The following is a 16,619-nucleotide window of genomic DNA, read 5'->3' as shown; positions in this document are numbered from 1 at the left end:
TCTTTAGCTATAGACCTTATTTCTAATCAGAATGAATCTTTGCTAGTCTACAAGTCTTTGAAATAATAGATCAACAATTTCACCTTCCTATAGATAATTGTATTTATGTAATTGGGTAATGAGGCAGGAGTCCTTCATACATGCAACCAGATTATTTCAATTTTTTAAAAAATGCAGATAAAATTGAGTTTATATATACCCTATGTCTAATTAAGTTGCCAAAGAAGTTTATTAAACTAAAATGAAGCCAATATGATATTTTAGAAAACATAATTCTGAGAGCATGCAACATCAAAAATATTTTTACTACTTATGAGAGCCAGAGTTGCAGAACACAGAAGAGGACTGGCACAAAGGCTTGTTATATTTGAACTGCTTACCTGACCGGGAAGAGTAAAGAAAGTCATTTAACTCAGTGCAAATCCTATGAAAAATATCTGCATGATACAGCCTACTGCTACACAAAGGGATCTTCACTTAGAAAATGTGCAAATCATAAGAAGCTAAATGCACTTCTCTTGCTATTTGCTCCAATTCATTCTATTCATCAGCACACAGCTCTAAGATCTCTTATTAACTACTAATGTCAAAGCCACAGAGATTTCTTAATGGCATTTTTTAGTCAGCAATCCCTTATCACAGAGATAAATATGACTGGTGCTTAATGTACAAATGCCAAAAAAAAAAAAAAAATAGAATCTGGGCTAAGTCTCAAGGCAAAAACATTTATGATTTTAACAAATCCCTCAGTATAGAAAGACTTCTCTTCCCTCTAAAAAGTAAGTCATATGTTAGAACCACAGGTTCAGAATCACCTCCTGATCCAGAAGAGTGGAGGCTTAACTGAATCAAATACTAAACAGGTATAAATGTGCACACTCAAACAAATATTCTATCCTTTGCTTAAAATCAACGTATTCCTTGTTATCAGGAGAAGGGCTTCAAGATGCACGTTGTTAATTAATGCAGAGAAGAAAGGGTTAAAAGCCAAACTTTTTCTATTAAAGCAATAGATCTTTAAAATAACTGGGCTTGAAACACATACTTTTAGTATAACTTTCCATTCATATTCTTTTTATAATTAAGTATACACATATACACAACAAACCCTAATATTTAATATGTGCAAAATTGCTTACCATGTATTTTAACTTTGGTTAAGTATTTGTTTAGCCTATATCAGATACATTACAGAAGCTAGACAAATGATTACAAACATAATAATGAGGTAAGTTAAAATTCTACTAGTGCAAAAAGCAAGCATATGCCAAAAGCAAAGCATATGAATTAAACAAATGCAGAATGAAGCTCTCACCAAGGGCATTGCTGGGATAACAAACCAGAGAAGCTCCTTGTAAACATTGTAAAGTACACATTTAAAGAGTAAAGATTCATACAGCCACAAAAAAGGTATTCTAACAACACCATAGTAGTGCATTTATTTTATCTTTAGAGTTTGGAAACCACTCATTATGTGTCTAACAATTTGCATATTTTCTTCAAGAGAAACTTAATTAGTGAGACACATTAATTACAAATACTGTAGTATAAAAATCCCAGTTCTTTACAAAAATTATATATTAAAATATTCTATACACTTTAAATTAGTAACTGGAACACACATATATATCAATTCTGCACAATTAAATCCATCTTTGCTGGGGGCTATCATACATGAAATTTGAGGACATAGCTACTCAGTCAACCTAAACTGGCATAAGGTTATGTGGTATAAAAAAAGATAGACCTGTGCCCCTGCAGTTATTGAAGCTCTTAGTTTGAAATATCTTTTCTGCAATTATTGCTCTGTATATTAATTCCAGATTTAAATAGGCAGTGGAACCATGAAATTCCTAAAAGGTTTAAAACAAGTTACCTGTAGCAGAGTGTTTATAATGCCTATCTGTATCTTTAAGGTTGTAATGGAACCTGAGTTAGCTGTCTAATGCTTATATTTTCATAGTAAAAAAGTTTATACAATTTCAAGGTAAAAACAATGCAAAAATAAAACATTTAGAGCATTTACAAAAATCTTACAAATGTTTAAAACACTATTTTAAAACTTGTGTCCTGTTAAGGTGCTTGTTTTTTTCTCCAATAGGAGGACATATACTTTAATTTTGAATTCAATTATGAAGATTTTAATTTTAGCAAAAGCAAAATTAGAGCCATTAAGACAGATGAAAATGTTCAGGGACATACTTCACTTCTACTAAAAACACAAAACCTTAGTGCTGAAAGGGACCTAAAAGATAAACTGCTTTAACTCCCTCATCTGTTATGAGGAAAATGAGGGCCAGATAAGTTAAGTGCTTTGGCCAAAAATATATTCAAATATATTGGCCTGGTAAGAATCAAGAAAACTCATTGTTCTTGTTGTATTTTACCATGATTCTTGGAAAATAATAAAAGTTCAAAAGCAGTTTCTAAACTTGCCTCTTTTTTAATTTCTTAAGCTCTGTGCTAACTGTAAACAAAGAAAGGAATCAAATAACTATTAGAATTATTGTAGTATCACACATATTATCCAATAGAAGACAGTTGTTAGAGGAACACTGCTCATATAGAATCAAGATAGAAGGAGTACTCAAAGGTAGGACATTTACAATGTAGAGAACATTTACTATATAAGACAGCATAGTATACAACAGCCAGTTACCAGAATCATCTCAATAACTCTAGGATGACTGGGTTACACAGCCCTTATAAAAGATATTGGGGTAATAAAGCTTTCTAGCTTTTATCTTAATTTCACTGTTTTTCTTTATAAAAGAGCTATATCTGTAAGGAAGAACTCATATACTAATTTTCAGAGAGTCTTTGCTTCTTTTCTTTTATTTGGATCTATAATTCAGCAAATACATTTTAAGAACAATTTACAAACTCAAGTTCATAACTGCTGGAGACACAGCCAGAGAATACTCTTTTAAATGACAAATCTTCATAACCAGTTACTAATAAATAATCATCATCACAATAGCTTCAGTAAAAAAACCAATTCAATTTAAAGGTGCTTTCTTATTGTTACCTTGAAGCCACCGAACTTGTGTAGCTGGTCCATATCCCTTTTCATTCTTTGCTGATATCCTGAACACAATGGCAGGCCTGGATGTATAATCAATATGTGCATTTGCAAGTTGCCCAGCAGTTACTATACATGATGTCTTAAGACCACAATAAATCCTCATGAACACAAGTTGACTTGGATTATCTTGTATCTGTGCTGTGCGGATAGCCAAGTAGGCTGAATATTCCAAAATATTTCCAGAAGGTGAGGTTGGAGGTTCCCAGGAAAGGTGGATACCTTCAACATTCTTGAAGGGGGGGGAAAAAAACAGGTTAAAGGTTCTTAAGTTTCCTCTGTTATCACTTATTATGTTGAGTCTATCTTTAGAATACAAAATGCTCATTTTTACTAAAATAATTGCATTAGATGTTACATCTTTTATTGTTGATTTTTAAAACCTACCTCATTTGGATCTACAATGTTTAATTTCATGCTTGCTTTTCAAAAACACAACTAAGTTTAAATGTCTGCCTGTAATATCCCAAAACGGGGATTTTTATTTCCTAAACAATCTCTAGGGAGGGACAGGACATTAGGATAAAATATAATCCAGTTTCGAGTGCTCTATTAAAATTCTCCAGCCAAACGTTTTCGTTCCATAATAACAAGAACAAATTTAGAAGCATACCAGATTTCCCTGCCTTTCTGTGATTTGGATGCTGTAGTTTTGCTTGAAATCACATGCACACATAGAGGGAGACAACACACACTGGGGCCTATCAGAGAGTGGAGGGTGGGAAGAGGGAGAGGATCAGGAAAAATAACTAATGGGTACTAGGCTTAATACCTGGGTGATGAAATAATGTGCACAACAAACCCCCATGACACTCATTTACCTTTGTAACAAATCTGCACATGTACCCCTGAACTTAAAATAAAAGTTAAAAAAAATGAATGATTAGCTAAAATTATTTTTTAAACTTTAAATCCATCCTTTTAGGTATCTCTCATTTCATTAGATAGTAACAAGAATTTCTAAACTGACAGTTTACTTCACATGTGAAATTTCAAATAATTTAAAATCACCAACAAGTCTTGACCCGATGTCTCACCTTTGAAATTCTGACTGCAGAAGGAGCTCCAGGAAAACCAGGAATACAAGTTTTAAATTCACTGATTTTGCTGAAAGGACCTATCCCACAACCATTGATTGCAGCAACCCTGAATCTGTATCCTGTGCCTGGAACAAGATCTTGTTTCTTAAGCAAGCTGTAGTCAGGTACATCTGCATTTCCTACCTAAAATGTAGTATATGCAAAAGTCAAAGAAAAGGTACAACTAATATATTAAAATTTTAAAAATTATTCAATTTTTATTAAACAAAAAATCTTTTAAAGAATAAATTATGTTTTAAGGTTCTGGTTCACATTTATCTCCCTCTCTCTCACATGGAATGAACCCTCCAATAGACAAGCAACCAAGTCCATAAATCTGTGCTCCTTATCCAGAGGTGAGCACTCTTTTCAGTTGAGAATCACTGATTACACAGAGAAATGTAAGAGCATTCTGCACGTGAACAATGTGAAGGTAGAAAAGAAGATACACCGTCAAATAATAGTCTGCCCAGGAACAATACCCTTTAGAGACAGGCAAGCAAGCTTCATAGAAAAGGAGTGACTAGCATGTAGTATAGAGCATTTTTTTTTTTTTTTTGAGACGGAGTCTCACTCTGTCTCCCAGGCTGGAGTGCAGTGGCACAATTGGCTCACTGCAACCTCCGCTTCCCGGGTTCAAGTGATTCTCCTGCCTCAGCCTCCCGAGTAGCTGAGATTACCGATGGCTGCCACCACACCCAACTAATTTTTGTATTTTTCAGTAGAGACGGGGTTTCGCCATGCTGGCCAGGCTGGTCTCGAACTCCTGACCAAATGTGATCCACCTGCGTCGGCCTCCCAAAGTGCTGGGATTACAGGCGTGAGCCACCATGCTCAGCCTATAGAGCATTTTTTTAAATTAAAATTCAACAGACACCAAATAAATGTTAAATAATTAGATTATATACTCTAGGTAGGAAGATAATAACATTTACAACTTTCAAACAATTTTTACATATTCTCCCTAACTCTCCCAGTTAGACAGAGTGCCACTGTGTTCTCGTACTTTAAGGGAGCCATGTCATCTCTATTTTACAGATGAGGAAACTGAATCTAAGAGAGATTAAACAAGTTGACTTGCCAAGATCACACTGCTGAATGCTGGAGCTAGTGATTTAAACCTAAGTTTACTAGCTCTAAATTTTAGGCTATTTTTTTCTTTTAGGAAAAATCAGGTAGCTACTAGGCCCCTAGACACAGACACGTCTTTATATATGAAATCAAACTACAGTGAGAAATTTCACTGGGCATAATACTAATTATTAACTAGAATTTCTATTTTTGTCAAGAATTAGAAAAATTCTATATGAAAAAGAGGGATATGAGGAGTAATAGTAGAGCAACTAAAATATATATAAATATATAGGATATAATCCTCATTTGTGCATATCTTCGGGAGATTCAAAATGAACATCTATTTCCTTGCAATTCTCTCAGAAATTGTCCATTTAATAATTTTTTTTTTTTGAGACAGCATCTCACTCTGTCATCCAGGCTGGAAAGCAGTGGCCTGAACATGGCTCACTGCAGCCTTGACCTCCTGGCTCAAGTGATCCTCCCACCTCAGCCTCCCAAGTAGTTGGGAGCAGAGGCACGTACCTTGCCCAGAAAATTTCTTTATTTTTTGTAAGACAGGATCTTGCCATGCTGCCCAGGCTGGTCTCGAACTCCTGGGCTCAAGCTCCTCCCACCTTGGACTTCCAAAGTACTGGGATTACAGGCATGAGTCACTGCACCTGGCCTTCATAAATTTTTCCAATGTGCTTTGGAGCTGTTATCTATTTAATAATTCTTAGAAGCTTAAATGTCTAATTTACATATATATATAAAATATCTCATATATGTATATAAGGTCCTCTTTAAGGGGTTTCAGAATCAAGGGAACATTAGATTGTATTTAATAGCATATCAGGGTTTTTAGATTTCTTTTAATTGTAAAATGAGGAATAAAAAAAATTTCTTTTTCAATAGGAAAAAAAAAGTTCCATTCTCTAGACACACTGGTTAACAAAATTAGAGCTATTTCAAAAAACTCTTATTTGTGCTAGTCAGACTAGATTATTTATGACTCAAAACCCAGCTCATTGGCTGGGTGTGGTGGCTCATGCCTGTAATCCCAGCACTTTGGGAAGCCGGGACGGAAGGATCACTTGAGCCCAGGAGTTTGAGACCAACCTGGGCAACATGGTGAAACCCAGTCTCTACAAAAATTATCTGGTCATGGTGGCTTGTCCTTGTAGTCCTAGCTACTCAGGAAGCCAAGGTGTGAGGATAACTTAAGCCCAGGAGGTTGAGGCTGCAGTGAGCTCAGATTGCACCACTGCACTCCAGCTTGGGTGACAGAGCAAGACCCTGTCTCAAATAAACAAACAAACAAACAAACAAAAAACTCTCCACCTCAGTGATTGTATAAGTTTTTTGTTTTTTTTTTTAATTTAGAGATAGGTATTGCTATGTTGCCCAGTTTGGAATGTAGTGGCTATTCACAGGTGCTATCATACTGCACTGCAGTCTCCAACTCCTGGGCTCAAGCAATCCTCCTGACTCAGCCTCCTGAGTAGCTGGGACTGCAGGCATGCTCCACCACACCTGGTTCAAAGATTTTTTAAATGACATGCTTGTGATGTAGTCCATACAAAGGGCCTTAACACAGAATACAATGTAACTTGGTGATATGATTTGGATCTGTTTTCCCACCAAATCTCATGTAGAATTGTAATCCTTAGTGTTGGAGGTAGGACCTGATGGGAGGTGATTGGATCGTAGGGGCAGAGTTCTCATGAATGGTTTAGCACCATCCCCCCTTAGTATTGTATCGTGAGTTCTCATGAGATCTGGTTGTTTAAAAGTGTGTGGCACCTCCCCACTCCACGCATTGCTCCTGTTCGTGCCATGTAAGACATGCCTGCTTTCCCTTCACCTTCTGCCATGATTGGAAGTTTTCTGAGGCCTCCCCAGAAGCTGAGCAGATGCCAGCATCATGCTTCCTGTACAGCCTGTGGAACCTTGAGCCATCCAGTCTCAGGTATTTCTTTTTTTTTTTTTTCTTTTTAGATGGAGTCTTACACTGTCACCCAGGCTGGAGTGCAGTGGCACCATCTCGGCTCACTGCAAGCTCCACCTCCCGGGTTCATGCCATTCTCCTGCCTCAGCCTCCTGAGTAGCTGGGACTACAGATGCTCGCCACCACGCCCGGCTAAGTTTCTGTACTTTTAGTAGGGACAGGGTTTCACCGTGTTAGCCAGGATGGTCTTGATCTCCTGACCTCGTGATCCGCCTGCCTTGGCCTCCCAAAGTGCTGGGATTACAGGCGTGAGCCACTGCGCCCGGCCAGTCTCAGGTATTTCTTTACAGCAATGTGAGAATGGCCTAATACATTTGGTATACAGAATTCCCAATTATATAGATTGTGGATGGATCCCAATTTTACTCATTCAAGTGACCTGAATCAGGGTTCTAAAAAAGAAATCTCATTCTTAATTTTTTTTTCCTTTCCCTAAGTTATTGGTAGAGAAAAATCTCATCCTTGAGGCTTATAATTTACAATGTAGAAAATATATCAATAGCTACCTTTGAGATGCTTTGCTTCCCTTTTGGCAGCAAATAAAACTGGCTCACCAAAGCTGTATTATTTTTAAAAATTCCCACATCACACCATTGTTGCTCTCCCGCTTTCACTGTGGCCACTGGATTTGAAGGAGTCTCTTTCTAATTTCAGAGAAAAAAAATTTATGAAGACTCTTATTGAATATATGAAAAATTTCAAGATTTAATAAGTCCATGCAGTGTTCTACAAGTAGGTATTTGGATAAACACCACAACATTAACAACTCATAAGTAAATAAAGTCTTAACAGATTAGGTCAACTGACAGTGAAACAGGGATGCCAATTCAAACACAGGAGTGACAGGCATTCTCCAAGTCAGTAGCTCTGTACTATCAACCTAGCTGGAGTTAGCATGCTTTCCAATCAGTGATATGTTAAAATGCCAGCTATTTTATAGAACATTGTCATTTCAGAGACTCTCTCAGAAAATGTAATTCCTTTAGCGTAACATTACAACTTGCTCCAAAAGGAGCAAATACAGAAAAATTCATTCCAAGCTGGCTCATTTCTAGATCCAAAAACAACTAGCAAAAATTCAGTGATCTTTGCACTTGAAATACCTGTGATTCTCCAAACCTAAAAGGAGAAAAAATGTTCAAAACTAAAATGCAATTTGAATATACTTTAGTATATACTAAAGAGGAGTAGATTAAACAGTTTTACATTTTTTATCCTGTTTTAAAACAAATAAACTTCCTCTACCTTAAGCTACTTTTAGTGGTAAGTGAATTATACTTATCCCTGGAACTAACCTTTTAAAGCCATCTTCTTATAAATGAGACACTGTTTCCAGAAGCTCAAAACAAATGTGCACTTCAGTTATTTATTTCTGTCTTAAATATATAACAGCAGAGGTACATGCTTATAATTCACATTTTTTTAATATTTAGGCTATCACACATGACAAAGTGAGCTAACTAGAAGAGTCTTTAAAGTTAAAAAAAGTAATAGCTTTAAACTTGTTTTCATTTTATAAAGTTGTAAAAACTCTCTTCAACAACTTTTATAAAACAACTGGCTCCAACTCAAATAACAAATACAATTCTGGCTGATGCATGGCAAAACAGACTCAAGAGAAAAAATATTCATTTTAGTAATCCTTCCCTAAGAAGAGTCTAAAAACACTAGGACTTAACATTCTGGAAAGATGAAAGCTGATAAAGGTAAATATATGGTCATAACCCATAAAGTCATGATTGAAAGAAAATAAAAACTAAAGAGAATTCTTAAAGATTCTAAAAGTTAAATTTAGGTCAAATGAAAACTCTTGCTCACAGAAATTAAGTTGAAATGACTAATAACAAAAAAAAACCTCAAAAGTACATATATGTATGTATTATCCTTGTATTTATCTAAGTAAGACAATCTTGGTATATTTGTAAGGCACTTTCCTGGCATTTAAAGTTTGGTGCCATGCATACCAAATTTGGCCTATGTAAGACAACCAAATATCAGAGATTATTGGGCTACCCTACATTTATGTCAATCCACTATTGCAATATTCTGTTGTGCTCCTATTAAGCAGCTAGCAATACAGCCATTCAAGTTTTATGTTCCATAACACACCTTATCTTTTAACCATTAATGTAATTTACACATATATATACACATATATGTATGTATATATACATACACACATTTCTGATTATAAAAATAACATTGCATTATAGAAAAATATAAAAAGCATAAAGAAGAAAGTCAAAAGTATCTGTGGCCCCCCACCTGGATTTCAGAGTGGTTATGTGTGGGTACATGTGAGAGTATAAATGTATGAACTGCATGTATTTTTTAACAAAATTGGGAACACAACACATATGTTATTTTTTATCCAGCTGTTTCACTAAACATTATACTGTGAACATTTTCCTATTCAATCATTTATTTCTAAATTTATGTCAATTCATTACTGAGACCTGAGAATCTTTTTATGAAATTATTTAGAAGTTGCTCAGCATTTAAAAGTACATAATCATGTGTAAACATGCATCATCACCAGGTCATGTACTTACAGAAAACGGCGTTGCTGTAGCATGTGTCTCTACACGGCTGATCTTCGTTGCAGGCAGTGCATATGTTTCATCAACTAAAAATTAAACAATTTATCAGATAAGATTTACATAACTTATCAGATACATTAAAATATAATTTTTAAATATATATTTAATGCCACCAACTGTAAACTTAAAAATGGCTAAGACAGCAAATTTTATGTTACGTGTATTTTATCACAATAAAAAACAGCCAGAGGGTATTGTACTATTATTTACAATAAGTAGTAATATTGACCCTTTAACTCAAAACAATTCATAAACTTCATTTTTCAAGGGTTTGATGACTAGCTAAAACTTCAGAGAATGTTCACTAAAGATGCAATACAATTCCTATTTCAAAAGAATAAAGAATTTATCAAATTAGAAATCAAGCAAGTTGGAAGAATTGTTAATACACAGTCTAGAACCAATCTTGTCTAAAAAAAAGTTTGCTAAATTTATTCATGGTAGGAAAGACACATTCTGATTGTATTTCAATAGTGTGTGCTAATCTAAATATTTTATGCAGAGAATATTTTATAAAATAATTTTAAATGAAATGCTTTATCTGTTTACATTACATTCTGGAAAGATGAAAGCTGATAAAGGTAAATATATGGTCAAAATCCATAAAGTCATGATAGAAAGAAAACAAAAACTAAAAAGAATTCTTAAAGATTCTAAAAGTTAAATTTAGGTCAAATGAAAACTCTTGCTCACAGAAATTAAGTTAAAATGACTAATAACAAAATTCCAAGATGAAATGCAACTCCCATCTAAGACAAGTAAGTTTGATGAATTTATATACATAAATGGTTCAAAATACAGTATGTGAAACACATTTCAAACCTTCAGATTTGGTACTGAATGTTGTTAGTGAAGTTTCATCTTTAACAACTGCCCCATTTGTACTGGATGATTCAGTTTTAATGGTCTGCTGGGTTACCATAGTTTGTGTGCTGGAAACAGTACTGGATACAGATGTTTCAGGAATTACTGTTCTTACATCCAGGCAACTACTTAGAACACCTACATTTGCTGAAGTGTGAGGACCTAAAATAAAACGGAAAAGGTAATTATTAATATGATATCTGCAGATAATTGTTGTGTCTTATCGTTCTTGTCATATGATTCTTGGTACTTTCAGTTTTAAAATCATACATGAGCACCACAAATGGTATTAGTATGAATTATCCATTAGGCATAAAATGTTTAGAAAAATAAAGTGCATTATATCCATAATGGATATCCAACTTTTTACCTTCCTCGTTCATTCTAAATACCGAACCATTGTTCTTGATTTTCCACTAAATCATAGATCAAATGGCTCTGCCCTTCATTTCAGGAAAAAAATATTAGAGGTCATTAGGCATGAATTATCTCAATTTTCTGCCTTCTCTGGCTGCAAACTAGAATTGTACTAATAATTGTGCTCATCCTCCCTGTCTTCCATTGCAGAAGATTTGCTGACCTCTCTCCTAAAAAATCTGAATGTATCTTCCTGTACTCTTGGTCCCATTCCTTCCCCTATATGTTGGGACCCTCATCAATCATTCCTCTCTCTTCAGGGTTTTCAGATTCTTTGTCAGTAGGTTTTGGTCCTTGGCTCGTAAACATCATCAAATCCCTGAAGCAAACAACGCACCTCTTTATTTACCCAACAATTCCCACCAATTACCTTCTCCCCTTACTAATTCCCTTTAGAACAGTTTATACTTCCTTGATCTCCCCAAAATTTGATTTCTAGCACACTACTTTAATAAAATAATTCTGGCAAACATCAATGATTTCTAGGGGATATTTTTCAATTTTCATTTACTTGACTTTTCTGCACTGTAAACAATGCTGACCACATACTCCTTTTTGAAGCTATTTTTCTTCCTATGACGTATATTTATTCATTCCACAACAGTGAAGTCTACCATGTATGAGACATTGTATTTGTTTTTATCATGGTGAAATAAGGCAGGCATAGATCATGCCTCACAAACTTAAGCCTTCTTCTTGTCGCCCTTTACATATTTTTCTGTGCATTAAATACCATTCCCAAATCCATACATATGTCCTGGACACTGTACCAGGTGCTAGGAATCTAGCAGTGAACAAGTCAACAAGATCCTTGCTCTTTTGGAGATTACATTTAAATACTCTTAATTTCTAAATTTATGTTTCTAGCCTAGTATTGCCTTCTAGACTCCAGGCCTAAGTATCCGACTGCCCATTAGAAATCTTTACCAGTATATTGCTGAAGTGCCTCAAAAACAGAGTTCAAAGTTGAACCTATCTTTTCCAAAATCTGTTCTTGCTCCTATATTTCCTATTTTGGTGAAGAGTATCATTATCTATTCTATTGTCCAACCCAAAAAACTGGGAGTCATATTCAACTCATTTTTATTTCTCATATACAACCAGTTGTCAAGTCTAATAGATGAAACCTTCTAAACGTCTCTTAAATGATGAATTCTTGCCTCTCCATTTCAGCCACTGCTTTAGTCTCTGTGTATCTCCTGGAGTCAGCCACTGCTTTAGTCTCTATGCATCTCCTGGAGTCCTAAAAGAATCCCTAACAAATCTCCTAATCATTTTCCACTATAGTTCTTCCTGATGCAGAGGCTATTCTTTAAAAAAAAAAAATTGCCTCATTTAAATTCCATAGTTCATAACTAATCATTACTGTTCAGGTAAGTGCTTACTTGGTATTTTAACATTATTCTAACCAGGTTGAATATGGCAGTTTTTTGCTATTAGGAAAATGGATCAAAACTGTACAACATTTACTTTTTCAATGACTATTAAATTCCCCACCGATTTTATAAAAAGCTTTAGTTTAAAATGTCGTCCATATACCTTCATTTTTCCTTAGCATATCCACCACATGACTATTATGATTAGAAGCATTTGATGCCAAAGATGGATATAAAATGGCATTAGAATCCATCAGTGCTTTAAACTCTGGTTTGTTTTTCATTGAAGTTTCTTTTGTGGCTGGCTGTTCAGTTTTTGTGCTGTTTATTGTATCATTGATCTACAAGAAATATAACAGATTACTGTAGTAAGCAATATTCAATGAAATACAAATACATGTAAAAAACAAGCAAAATAAGTTACAATTTAAATACTTTTTATCAAAATAGAAAACACCTAAAAATTACATTATTAATTTCTACAGGATTATTCTTCAATTTTATAATAGTTTCTAAGAAAACAATTTCTTTTCACTTAATCTCCATGCTCAAAAGATCAGTTTTGAAGAGGGAAGGGAGAGTATATTTTGAGGAAAAAAAAACTACATTTTAATAAGTGATAGCTAGTATCACAAGCAAATACATATATAACACAGGAGAGAACAAAGCTACTGGGTCTGGTCAAATTTTCTTAAAGGGCAGACATGTATCCTAAAAATATGATAACTACAAAAGTAAAATCTCAGCTATATGGAATCTTCAAGCAAATAAACTATTTTATATGACTGAGTTTTCCATATAAAGATTTCATACATATACATATCATTATCCTATACCATGAAGTATTTTGGATAAGAATCTCCCTAATTACATTTTTCTTAACCTTCTTAAACACACTATAATAAACACATTCACACTTTTTAAAAAAAATTATTACTACTATTATTATTTTTGAGATGGAGTTTTGCTCTTGTTGCCCAGGCTGGAGTACAATGGTGTGATCTCAGCTCACTGCAACCTGCACCTCCTGTGTTCAAGCAATTCTCCTGCCTCAGTCTCCCAAGTAGCTGGGATTACAGGTGCCCACCACCATGCCTGGCTAATTTTTTATATTTTTAGTAGAGACAGGGTTTCACCATGTTGGCCAGGCTGGTCTTGAACTCCTGACCTCAGGTGGTCCACCCACCTCAGCCTCCCAAAGTGCTGAGATTACAGGAGTGAGCCACAGCGCCTGGCCTAAAAAAATTATTTGTATTTTTTATTTTTTTTGAGACAGGATCTTGCTCTGTTGCCCAGGCTGGATTGCAGTGGCACAATCACAGTTCATGGCAGCCACTGCCTGCCAAGCAATCCTCCTGCCTCAGCCTCCCAAGTAGCTGGGGCTACAGGCACACACCAGCATGCCCAGCTAATTTTTCTATATTTTGTAGAGATGGGGTTTTGCCATGTTGTCAAGGCTGGTCTTGAACTCCTGAGCTGAAGGATCTACTGGCCTCCCAAAATGTTGGGATTATAGCTGTGAGCCACAGAACCCAGCTGCCACATTTAAAATGTTTTGATAATTCAAGTCATCAATGTGAATATCAGTTATTAAACCTATAGGTCTACCTAACCATAAAAGTGACCTGGCTTCATTCAAATACCCTAATATTGTTGTTCTTTCTAATTACCTGTTTTTTGTTACTCTTCTGTCTCTATTTTTATTGTTGGCTCATAATTTCTCATAGCTCTGAGGATACTTGTCTATAATATGCCCTGTGCTTGCCCTTAATTGGTGGTGCTACTGTTTATAAGTGATGATGATGATGATAGCCACAACTATGCCAGGCATTATGGCAGGCAGTGTACTATATATATCCATAAACTCTGTATCTTACTTAATCTTCACAAGAATCCTATCAGTAAGATAACTTGACCCTTTTTTTATAGATGAAGAAAATGATACTCAGAGAACTTAAGTAATACACCTACAGCCAGGTAGCCAGTAAGTAACAGCTAGAATTCGAATTTGGTTTATTTCATTCCAAAATCCTTACATCTCGAATGTGCTTTTTGCTTAAAATCAGACAATCAGTCTAACTGGAATTTATAAAATAAGTATAAATAAATCTTGAGAATTTTCATTAAACATGATAGATTAAACACATTTGCTCTTCAGGAGATTTCTCCAAAACCCAATTCAAATGACAAAAAAGGAATTTTTGAAAGTATGAAGCTATAACCTTTTAAGGAAAAAGAGAATGGCAGAAGAGAGAATAGTAGATAAGCTGTAAAACAGAAAAGCTGGAGCTAAGAGCCTTCTCCTAAGTGGAAAGTCACTGAGATGTGGCCCATTTGTGCCCCAGGGCCCAGTGCAGTCAGTGGTAGCAGAGGTGCAGAGTACAAGAAAACGCTGGAGGCCTGTCACACAGAAGCCTGTTTAAGAAGGGCTGTAGCCCTAGTTCTGCTCTCCCAGCATACCAAGCCAGAGAAATTCCTCTCCTCCATTCTAGCTGAAGATGGGAAATAGGTAGAAAGGTTGAAATGTGAGTCTCTAGACTACGCTACGGTATCGCTCAAGTGATACAAGTATGAGGATGATACAAGTATGGGGAGAGGCACCCCTACTGAAAATAGGAATTAAATGAAAGTCTAAATGCTGAACAAAAAGATACCTTCCCTCCAATCCCCTTACTAAGCTCCCAGAATTCTGATAGCCAGGCTCATAACCCCTAAGCAAGAGGTTGGAGAATTCTTAGGGGAAACTAATTGGTCTAAGAAAAAAGACCCACTGATACTGACATTTGTTGGTCCCCGCCCACTTACTCTTGTTAAGGTTTACTAAGCAACAAGCCACACCCACAGGCATAGGCCTTCCAGGCTTTTTTAAAGCCTCACTTTAAACAAAAAGGGACAGCCAAGCATCACCAGACACTTGATGACAACCTCTAATGTGGAAGTCCAAGGTTAAAACACATTGAAAAATAAAAAGGAGCTTGAAAAAAAGAAACATAACAAAGAGCAGACTAAAACTCCAAAATTTTTTGAAGTATAATTCTTCAAGAGAGAAGGAAAGATATTATATTTATGAAACAAGAATAGGGTGCTATTAACAGAAATAAAGAATAAAATGAGGCTTTTAGAAATTAAAAATGTGGTTGGATATATTTAAAATGTAAAAATTGGAATACACAGAGAAAACAGAAGATAAAAAGCAAAATCAGAGGACTAGTTTATAAAAAAAAAAAGAAAAGAAATTGAGGGAAGAAATCATCAGTAATGAAGGTCATGAGTTTCCCGAACAATGGGATCCACTGGGTGAGGCACACCAAATGAAGACATGCACTCTAAGGCACACCATTGTTGAAATTTCAGCATACTGGGGATAAAAAGATAAAAAATTAGGTCATATATAAAGGATCAGGAATCCAAATGGCATCACACTTTTCAATACCAACACCGAATGCTAAAAGACACTAGAAAAAATGCCTATAAATTTCTGAGGGAAAAACTTCCAATATAGGATTCTATAAGCCAGCCAAACTATTAGTTAAATAGGCTAAAGACATTTTCAGATATGCAAGATCTCAAAAAATTTACCTTTCAAAAGCCCACTTCTCAGGGGGTTGCAACGAAATAAAGGAAAACACAAAGAAAGAGGAAGAAATAAGGTCAAGAAATATGGGCTGTAACACAGGAAAAAGATAAATTCCTATTATGAAACAGAGAGAAGTTAGTTCTAAGGTGACAGCTGTGCAGCAGGCCTAGAGAAGAACCAGTACATAAGGACAGGGGGCTCCAGGAGGAATGGTTCCAAGAGGGGAAAAAAGAAACTACCTTTATGTCCAAATATCTTAAGTTTTATAATTTTTTAGAAAATTTGAGTATGAATTAATGATAGACAAGAAGAAAACTAAGCAAGTGAAAAAGTGAGGCCATTAATGCCAGGAAAAACAAAGTTGCATGAAAAAGGAGTAATTATCATAGCACACTACATGGCTCACCTGCAACTATTTCACCATCACAGTGTAAACATCAAGTCATAATTCTACTAAAAATATGTGAAGGATGTGGGAATAGGAAAGGAGGGGATGAGGCAGAATTGTAAGAGATCATTAAATTGTCATCTTTCATTATTGAAGACAACTGATCCAAAAG

The 16,619-nt window shown here is 35.3% G+C and overlaps 1 protein-coding gene across 5 annotated transcripts in view; it reads right to left on the bottom strand.

Annotated features, from left to right (window-relative positions):
* Positions 1-2,806: 2,806 nt before the first annotated feature.
* Positions 2,807-16,619, bottom strand: part of HCFC2 (host cell factor C2) — a 38,717-nt gene continuing 24,904 nt past the window's right edge. The window contains exons 10-16 of one of the 5 annotated variants that reach the window (XR_010147733.1): positions 12,646-12,823; positions 10,648-10,851; positions 9,778-9,851; positions 8,521-8,564; positions 7,732-7,869; positions 4,120-4,305; positions 2,807-3,314 (exon numbers count right to left, since the gene is read on the bottom strand). Coding sequence is in view for 3 of the 5 variants with exons in the window: in XM_016922605.4 (XP_016778094.1) it covers positions 3,000-3,314; positions 4,120-4,305; positions 7,732-7,869; positions 9,778-9,851; positions 10,648-10,851; positions 12,646-12,823 (1,095 nt within the window). In the remaining 2 variants the exon portion in view is untranslated. 5 annotated transcript variants of the gene reach the window in all.

This window comes from Pan troglodytes, chromosome 10, assembly GCF_028858775.2.
Source record: "Pan troglodytes isolate AG18354 chromosome 10, NHGRI_mPanTro3-v2.0_pri, whole genome shotgun sequence".
NCBI classification, from domain to species: domain Eukaryota; kingdom Metazoa; phylum Chordata; class Mammalia; order Primates; family Hominidae; genus Pan; species Pan troglodytes.
The sequence above is the reverse complement of the archived record's forward strand: the minus strand, read 5'-3'. Positions and strand labels throughout refer to the sequence as shown.